Source organism: Oncorhynchus masou, chromosome 28 (assembly GCF_036934945.1).
Source record: "Oncorhynchus masou masou isolate Uvic2021 chromosome 28, UVic_Omas_1.1, whole genome shotgun sequence".
Lineage (NCBI taxonomy): Eukaryota > Metazoa > Chordata > Actinopteri > Salmoniformes > Salmonidae > Oncorhynchus > Oncorhynchus masou.
The window spans coordinates 87,931,462-87,941,554 of NC_088239.1; the positions used below are offsets into that span (position 1 = coordinate 87,931,462).

At 44.9% G+C, this 10,093-nt stretch overlaps 1 protein-coding gene across 1 annotated transcript in view; it reads left to right on the plus strand.

Moving 5' to 3' along the window:
* Positions 1–10,093, plus strand: part of LOC135518452 (A-kinase anchor protein 2-like) — a 121,408-nt gene that overhangs the window by 104,814 nt on the left and 6,501 nt on the right. Inside the window, 2 exon segments of the mRNA XM_064943628.1 lie at positions 656–3,389; positions 5,158–5,330. Of these exon segments, the coding sequence (XP_064799700.1) occupies positions 656–3,389; positions 5,158–5,330 (2,907 nt within the window).

Here is a 10,093-nt window from a genome sequence, read left to right on the forward strand (position 1 = left end):
TTAACTGATGCTAAATACTGCTATGCTACACCCTGATTAACTGATGCTAAATACTGCTATGCTACACCCTGATTAACTGATGCTAAATACTGCTATGCTACAACCTGATTAACTGATGCTAAATACTGCTATGCTACGCCCTGATTAACTGATGCCCTGATTAAATGCTAAATACTGCTATGCTACAACCTGATTAACTGATGCTAAATACTGCTATGCTACAACCTGATTAACTGATGCTAACCTGATTAACTGCTACTGCTATGCTACAACCTGATTAACTGATGCTAAGTACTGCTATGCTACGCCCTGATTAACTGATGCTAAATACTGCTATGCTACAACCTGATTAACTGATGCTAAATACTGCTATGCTACAACCTGATTAACTGATGCTAAATACTGCTATGCTACAACCTGATTAACTGATGCTAAGTACTGCTATGCCACGCCCGGACAGAATAAAAATGAATTGATATTTATTCTTTCAGAAATCCCCAGATGCCATCTGATAAAGAAATCCAAGTGTCCCAAATGTAAAAATAGAGCTCTATAAAGAGTATTGTATTGGGTGCCATTTTGGACACATCCACGGAACATTCATTGCCAAGAGAGAACAATAATAATCTAACACCAAAATGTCTTTGTCTTCCAGAGGTCCTCCAAGGCATCAGAGGATGGCAGTGGTGATCTGAAGAGAGACAGAACGGAGAGAAAGAGTGTCGGTTTCCTCAACTCTGTTCGTGTAATCTCAGCGCTTGGCAGAGACAGCAGTACAACCACCAGCCCCATGGAGGTGGAGGCCCACCCTGAGAGCTGTTACCCCAGCCAAGGGCTCAACGGCCAGAGCAACAAACACCAGCCCCAGCTCCTGGACATTGAGGTAGCTCATGAGATAGCCTACCTAGATGAGGTGTTGGAAGCTAACTGCTGTGACCCCGGGGTTGATACCACGCCATCACCCTCTAACGGGACGGCGACCACTGAGAAACACCCCAGGGAGGTCAACATCGACGGGACTGGACCATCTGTCAACATCTCCAACACAGACACAACATGCCATGAGGTCATAGTAGAGGGGAGAAAGCAGACTATCTTCATTGGACACCAGGATGTCAATTACACCAACAATACCAATAACACCTGGCCCAATGGCCACTCTGGGCCAATGGGAGGAAAGCAGGAGAACTACAGGAAGCAGGGAGGAGAGACAATATCCCCCACTATGACCACCATCAAGAAGGAAGCTCGTTTCGAGCTGCGGGCCTTCCAGGAGGAGAAGAAGCCGTCCAAGCTGTTCGACCCGTGTGAGAAGGAAGTGCGCGTGAAGAAGGTGCGTCCCTCGGAGGAAGTGGTAGAGCTGGAGAGGGAGAGGTTGGAGCTGATCAGGGGCCAGGCGGTAAAGAAGAACCCAGACATGGGGACAAAGTGGTGGAACCCTCCTCAGGAGAAGAGTCTGGAGGAGGAGCTTGAGCCAGACAAACTAGAGTCACACAGGAAGTACGAGGAGAGGAAGCAGCAGAGGAGGTCAGAGTTCACTGGTGGGATGTCCCAGATGTACGCCCAGTACTCCATGACCTTTGACCCTAAGGCTAACCCTGAGGCTGGCCGCGACACGCCCGAGCTCTTCCAGAGCACCAAGGAGGACATCCTGGTGGAACAGGTGGACTTCTCTACCGCCAGGAAGCAGTTCCTCCAGATGGAACACGCAAGGCAGCAGGCAGCCGAGAGGTCACAGGTCACAGCTCCCAACTCGGCCAAGCCCTTCTCCAGATCACCAGACACCGTGATCCACGTGGAGCGATCCTCCGATTACGTCACTGTGGGCTACAGCAGTTACCAGGACTCACCACTAGAGGACAGCGACACAACCACCACAACAGTCCGGACAGAGAGGATATACTACAGCCCAGAAGGGTCCCAGTCCCCCACCTCTACCGTTGGGAGGGTCCTGGGTCTGGGACAGGGAGAGCCCAGTAATAGTGGCCCCAAGGAGACCTCGATGGAGAACAGATACAGAGACGGAGACTTTACCTGCGCCAGGGCCGTCATGACCATCATAAAAGATGAGAAGGATCCTCTGTCCCTCCAGCATCATTCCTCCTGGCTCCACAGCCCCAGCGCCTCTCTGTCCTCCTGCAACCCCAAAGAATGTGACTCCGGGCTGGACGAGCTTTCCCTGCGGTCCCTGGATAACTCTATGCTGGATACCCTGTCAAAAGACTTCAGCATGAGTAACGCATCCGACAGTGGGGCGTCAAATGAGACCATGTCGGCCTCCTACCTGGGGGAGTCGTCTCTGGGAGAGTACTCCTTCCCCTCCACCCCACAGTCCACTACACCCGTCAACGGAAAGATGGAGGGAGGCACCACCATGTCCCCTGGGGAGCAGAACGAGGTAAGTCAGGGTCTGTCGGAGCAAGAGCTGGAGTACCATGCAGGTATGCTGGTGCAGAGTATCATCCAGCACGCCCTGATGAATCAGAACCAGTCTCAGCAGGGTAAGGAGTGGCAGAGAGTCCCCCCCCTCCAGATGAGGCACTCAGATGCTCTACCTCCATTTTCTGGGAACCTTTCATCACTACCAACAGAGCATCAGTCACTCACACATCTAGACCTCCACTCTCCACCACCTCCCCAGCTCCACTCACCTCCAAGCCCTCTGCAGCAGTCACCAACACCCTTACAGACCCTCCAGTCAGCTCCACCCCAGTACCAGTCAACTCCATCACCTCAGCCGCTGTCACCTCCACCCCAGCTCCAGCCCCTCCCAACCCAGGTAGAGAGACCTACCTATGTCCAGGTAGAGAGACCTACCTATGTCCAGATGGAGAGACCTACCTACGCCCCCCTTCCACAGAGATCTTCCTCTGGGGGTCCTAAGATCCTCGTCCAGTCCGCACTCAGTCGCTCACTGGCCCTAAACCCAGACCCGGTCCCAGTCCGCACTCCTGTCCTCATCCCTCCCCGTCCCATAGAGCCCTATCAGGCTCCAGAGCTGACCCGGACCCTGGGTGAAAAAGACCAGTTCAGCTACTTCTCTAAGTACTCCGAGGCAGCCGAGCTCCGCAGCACAGCCGCAGCGACCAGAGCCCAGGAGACAGAGCAGAGCACCGGGCCGTTCAAGCTGCGCTCCCGGAAACAGAGGACTCTGTCCATGATCGAGGAAGAGATCCGAGCGGCGCAAGAGAGAGAGAAAGAGCTGAAGAAGCAGAGACTGGGATCGGTGCGGTCAGGACCGGATCCCAGAGCCAACCAGACTGGCAGACCAAAGACGATGACTATCAACCCCAGGGACAAGCACAAGACCAACAGCCTGCCCGCCAAACTCAGCCTCTCTGGGAGCCTGCCACCCACCAAACTCGCCCTCACCAGCAAGACGGCACCAGGTGAGCTGTGGTAACTGTTTCTGCGTCTGAAACCTTGTTCTTTTCATAAGTATTGTACTATGTAGACAATAGGGTGCTGTTTTTGGAAACAACCCGTAAGAAAAAAAAAACTGTCTATCAGTGATTGATTGATTGACATTTGATTGGTATGTGAGTTGTCCCCTTGTATAAGTCTTCACTTCCATCCAGAAGGCTGTATTCATGTTCCCCTGGTGATGGTATTATAGGGGGGCTCATTTCCTCAGGTCAATAAGAAATCCAAGGGCTTTAGATCTGGTAAAAGATAATACAAAGAAAAAAAAACAACATTCTTTTTTGTACCATCATCTTTGAAATGCAAGAGAAAGGCCATCATGTATTCCTCCAGCCCAGGTGCAATTTAGATTTTGGCCACTAGATGGCAGCAGTGTGTGTGCAAAGTTTAAGACTGATCCAATAAACCATTGTATTTCTGTTCAAAATGTTGTATCAAGACGACCCAATCGTACCTAATTTGTTTATTAATATCTTTTCATGTTCAAAAATGTGCACTCCCCTCAAACAATAGCATGGTATTCTTTCATTGTAACAGCTACTGTAAATTGGACAGTGCAGTTAGATTAACAAGAATTTAAGCTTTCTGCCAACATCAGATATTTTAACACTACAATAACATAGGACTATAGTGGTCAACACAACTATAACATAGTGGTCAACACTACAATAACATAGTGGTCAACACAACAATAACATAGTGGTCAACACTACAATAACATAGTGGTCAACACTACAATAACATAGTGGTCAACACTACAATAACATAGTGGTCAACACTACAATAACATAGTGGTCAACACAACAATAACATAGTGGTCAACACAACAATAACATAGTGGTCAACACTACAATAACATAGTGGTCAACACTACAATAACATAGTGGTCAACACAACAATAACATAGTGGTCAACACAACTATAACATAGTGGTCAACACAACAATGACATAGTGGTCAACACAACAATGACATAGTGGTCAACACTACAATAACATAGTGGTCAACACTACAATAACATAGGACTATAGTGGTCAACACTACAATAACATAGGACTATAGTCGTCAACACAACTATAACATAGTGGTCAACACTACAATAACATGGGACTATAGTGGTCAACACAACTACAAAATATTGGTCAACACTACAATAACATAGTGGTCAACACTACAATAACAGTGGTCAACACTACAATAACATAGTGGTCAACACTACAATAACATAGTGGTCAACACAACAATAACATAGTGGTCAACACAACTATAACATAGTGGTCAACACAACTATAACATAGTGGTCAACACTACAATAACATAGTGGTCAACACAACAATAACATAGTCGTCAACACAACTATAACATAGTGGTCAACACTACAATAACATAGTGGTCAACACAACAATAACATAGTGGTCAACACAACAATAACATAGTGGTCAACACTACAATAACATAGTGGTCAACACTACAATAACATAGGACTATAGTGGTCAATGAGCCAGTACTGCATTCAATAGACACGACGCCGTCTTCCCATTCAATATTGATTAGATACAGAGTCAATGTAGAGGATAGACATGAAAAGATGATATTCTATTATACTGTATGTATTGACATATATAGTAGATAGTGTCTGTATTGACATATACAGTGGATAAATTGTCTGTATTGACAAGATCATTTGTATTGTCATGTCCTTATATGACATTAATTCTGTGTGTATAACCTGCAGGTAAGATAAATCCTTCTGCATCCCCCTCCTCGTCTGAGAATTCCTCGCCCCTCTTGGACCTGGGCAGTGACGACTCTGGGGGCAGCGGGCGCCCCAAAAACTTCATGCAGACCCTGATGGACGACTACGAGACTCACAAAGTGAAGCGCCGGGAGAAAGTAGAGGACAACAGTGTGAGTAGTAGTAGTAGTAGTAGTAGCAGCTGTAGTAGTAGTAGTAGCAGCTGTAGTAGTAATAGTAGCAGCTGTAGTAGTAGTAGTAGCAGCTGTAGTAGTAGTAGTAGCAGCTGTAGTAGTAGTAGCAGCTGTAGTAGTAGTAGTAGCTGTAGTAGTAGTAGTAGCAGCTGTAGTAGTAGTAGTAGCAGCTATAGTAGTAGTAGTAGCAGCTGTAGTAGTAGTAGTAGCAGCTGTAGTAGTAGTAGTAGCAGCTGTAGTAGTAGTAGTAGTAGCTGTAGTAGTAGTAGTAGCAGCTGTAGTAGTAGTAGTAGCAGCTGTAGTAGTAGTAGCAGCTGTAGTAGTAGTAGCAGCTGTAGTAGTAGTAGTAGTAGCTGTAGTAGTAGTAGTAGTAGCAGCTGTAGTAGTAGCTGTAGTAGTAGTAGTAGCAGCTGTAGTAGTAGTAGCAGCTGTAGTAGTAGTAGCAGCTGTAGTAGTAGTAGTAGCAGCTAGTAGTAGTAGTAGTAGTAGTAGTAGTAGTAGTAGTAGTAGCAGTAGTAGTAGTAGTAGTAGTAGTAGCAGCTGTAGTAGTAGTAGTAGTAGTAGTAGCAGCTGTAGTAGTAGTAGCAGCTGTAGTAGTAGCAGCTGTAGTAGTAGTGGTGTAGTAGTAGTAGTAGCTGTAGTAGTAGTAGCAGTGTAGTAGTAGCAGCTGTAGTAGTAGTAGTAGTAGTAGTAGTAGCAGTAGTAGCAGCTGTAGTAGTAGTAGTAGCAGCTAGTAGTAGTAGCAGTAGTAGTAGCAGCTGTAGTAGTAGCAGTAGCAGCTGTAGTAGCTAGTAGTAGTAGTGGTAGTAGTAGTAGTAGTAGTAGTAGTAGTAGTAGCAGCTGTAGTAGTAGTAGCAGCTGTAGTAGTAGTAGCAGCTGTAGTAGTAGTAGCAGCTGTAGTAGTAGTAGCAGCTAGTAGTAGCAGCTGTAGTGTAGTAGTAGTAGTAGCAGCTGTAGTAGTAGTAGCAGCTGTAGTAGTAGTAGTAGCAGCTGTAGTAGTAGTAGTAGCAGCTGTAGTAGTAGTAGTAGCAGCTGTAGTAGTAGTAGTAGTAGCAGCTGTAGTAGTAGCAGCTGTAGTAGTAGTAGCTGTAGTAGTAGTAGTAGTAGCAGCTGTAGTAGTAGTAGCAGCTGTAGTAGTAGTAGCAGCTGTAGTAGTAGTAGCAGCTGTAGTAGTAGTAGTAGCTGTAGTAGTAGTAGTAGTAGTAGTAGTAGCAGCTGTAGTAGTAGTAGTAGTAGCAGCTGTAGTAGTAGTAGCAGCTGTAGTAGTAGTAGCAGTAGTAGTAGTAGTAGTAGTAGTAGTAGTAGTAGTAGCAGCTGTAGTAGTAGTAGTAGTACTATCCGTGTTCTCTTCAGCTGCTGTTACTGCACTGTCGTTCCCTGGGTTTAGTGACCTACATAGCCTGGGTACCAGACCTTGATGTACTATCATTCCACTGCTTGCCAAATGTTTGGTGAAACGGAATGTTAGCACAAATAGGTTTGGTATCCAGGCTAAACCTACAATAAGTCTACTCTATCAGCCTTTATCTAGCCAGGTCCCAGATATTTTTGGATAGTTTGTCCTGACAATGACCATAGGAGTTGGCAAGACAGCACAAACTGCTACACGTACTGAGACAGAGAGGCACTGTTTCCCTCGCTCAGATTATTTCTCCGGTGAGATTCAGCTTGCAAATTGAAGGAAAATTATGAAAACACAGAGAGATGAAAGATAAATTATTTTGGCACCATTAATACAGGTCACTGTTCCACACATAAATAAAGGTTACCAGAACTCACAGTAGTTTTCCCCAACAACTGAACACATAAACCAACAGTGTAAATGAGAATAAAACAAAGGAAATACAGGTTGGAAAAAGTTGTAGTCAGTCAGTCAACCCAATCCGCCAACAGATCTCAGGCACAGAAAGGCCAGGGAGCTGATACCAGAGATTTGTAGTTGTCCAATAATAGAAACGAGTGGATCCAATCGTTGTTACTCTTATAAGACGATTATAATGCTCACTTTGTGAGTATGTGTAACTCTGTGTTGTTGTTTGTGTCGCATTGCTTGTGCTTTATCTTGGCCAGGTCGCAGTTGTAAATGAGAAATTGTTCTCAACTGGCCTACCTGGTTAAATAAAGGTGAAATAAAATAAAATAAATAGATAAATAAATAAATCCTCCTCAGTGCATTTCAGAAAAACAGAAGTAGTGTAACTTTAAATATTTTTGATAAAACTAAATATATTCATGTCACAAAATAATTTATACAGTTTTGCAATGAAGGTCTACAGTAGCCTCAATAGTACTCTCTAGGGTAGCACCGTGGTGTAGCCGGAGGACAGCTCGGTAAACAACTACCTCTTTTCCTACTGTATATATTTATTTATTTAGCTCCTTTGCACATTATTTCTATCTCTACTTTGCACATTCTTCCACTGCAAATCGACCATTAGTGTTTTACTTGCTATATTGCATTTACTTCGCCACCATGGACTTTTTTTTGCCTTTACCTCCCTTATCTCACCTCATTTGCTCACATTGTAAATAGACTTATTTTTCTACTGTATTATTGACTATGTTTGTTTTATTCCATGTGTAACTCTGTGTCAAGGTTTGGCTTTTTCAAGAGAGGCTTTATTACTGCCACTTTTAGTGAGTCCGGTACACATCCGGTGGATAGAGAGCAGTTTATTATGTTCAACATAGGAGGGCCAAGCACAGGAAGCAGCTCTTTCAGTAGTTTAGTTGGAATAGGGTCCAGTATGCAGCTTGACGGTTTAGAGGCCATGATTATTTTCATCATTGTGTCAAGAGATATAGTACTAAAACACTTGAGCGTCTCTCTTGATCCTAGGTCCTGGCAGAGTTGTGCAGACTCAGGACAACTGAGCTTTGAAGGAATACGCAGATTTAAAGAGGAGTCCGTAATTTGCTTTCTAATAATCATGATCTTTTCCTCAAAGAAGTTCATGAATTTATCACTGCTAAAGTGAAAGCTTGGGGAATGCTCTTGGGGAATGCTGCTTTTTAGATAGCTTTGCAACAGTATCAAAAATAAATGTAGGATTGTTCTTATTTTCCTAAATTAAGTTGGAAAAATAGAATGATCTCAGGCACATGGAGCAGCAGTGAGGGCTCTTCGATACGGCACGGTATTGTCTTTCCAAGCTAGTCGGAAGACTTCCAGTTTGGTGGAGCAGCAGTGAGGGCTCTTCCAAGAGTCAGAAGACTTCCAGTTTGGTTAAATACAGCAGTGAGGGCTCTAAATAGATGTAAACTAAATCCTTCCAGCTAGTCAGAAGACTTCCAGTTTGTCTTTCCAACTGTCTTTCCAAGCTAGTCAGAAGACTTCCAGTTTGGTGGAGCAGCAGTGAGCAGTCTTTCCAAGCTAGTCAGAAGACTTCCAGTTTTTAGCAGCAGTGAGGGCTCTTTGATACTGCACGGTACTGTCTTTCCAAGCTAGTCAGAAGACTTCCAGTTTGGTGGAGCAGCAGTGAGGGCTCTTTTGATACTGCACGGTACTGTCATTTCCAAGCTAGTCGGAAGACTTCCAGTTTGGTGTAGCAGCAGTCAAGGGCTCTTTGATACTGCACGGTACTGTCTTTCCAAGCTAGTCAGAAGACTTCCAGTTTGGTGGAGCAGCAGTGAGGGCTCTTCGATACGGCACGGTATTGTCTTTCCAAGCTAGTTGGAAGACTTCCAGTTTGGTGGACAGCAGTAGGGCTCTTCGACTGCACGGTACTGTCTTCTTTCCAAGCTAGTCAGAAGACTTCCAGTTTGGTGGAGCAGCAGTGAGGGCTCTTCTAATCGGTACTGTCTTTCCAAAGAAGCTGAAGTCAGAAGACTTCCAGTTTTGGAGCAGCAGTGAGGGCTCTTTGATACGGCACGGTACTGTCTTTCCAAGCTAGTCGGAAGACTTCCAGTTTGGTACTGTCTTTCCACGGTACTGTCTTTCCAAGCTAGTCAGAAGACTTCCAGTTTGGTGGAGCAGCAGTGAGGGCTCTTCGATACGGTACTGTCCTTCCAAGCTAGTCGGAAGACTTCCAGTTTGGTGTAGCAGCAGTAAGGGCTCTTCGATACTGCACGGTACTGTCTCTCCAAGCTAGTCAGAAGACTTCCAGTTTGGTGGAGCAGCAGTGAGGGCTCTTCGATACGGCACGGTACTGTCTTTCCAAGCTAGTCGGAAGACTTCCAGTTTGGTGTGGCGCCTCATTTAACACAGTAAATTCATCAGGCTTAAGCCATGTTTCGGTCAGGCCAATCACATCAAGATTATGATCAGTGTGTTGTTTGTGTCGAACTGCTTTGCTTTATCTTGGCCAGGTCGCAGTTGTAAATGAGAAATTGTTCTCAACTTGCCTACCTGGTTAAATAAAATATATATACATTTTTTTTAAATAAGGGAAAATGTGAGTATCATGTAGTAGCCTAAACCTATTGATGTTACATTGAACTGGGTGAATGGAATATGAATGACTGTCATCCCAATATGCTGTAATAGAAATAAGGCCATGAAAAAAAAACTCTTAAACGGCACGGACCGCCACTGAATCAGAGGTACACAAAATATTTTCAGGCATGGAATCGCCTTGCTACAGTTTTTAGGCTTTTATGGCGGTCATTTCAAAAGACGTGTAAAACTACAAGAAATATCCTGTAATACCAGAGACTCAGATCAACTTTATTTATTTGTATTTATTTATTTAAGGGAAATGAAGGAATGAATTATCCCCGGGTACTGCCTAGTGCCCTGAAGC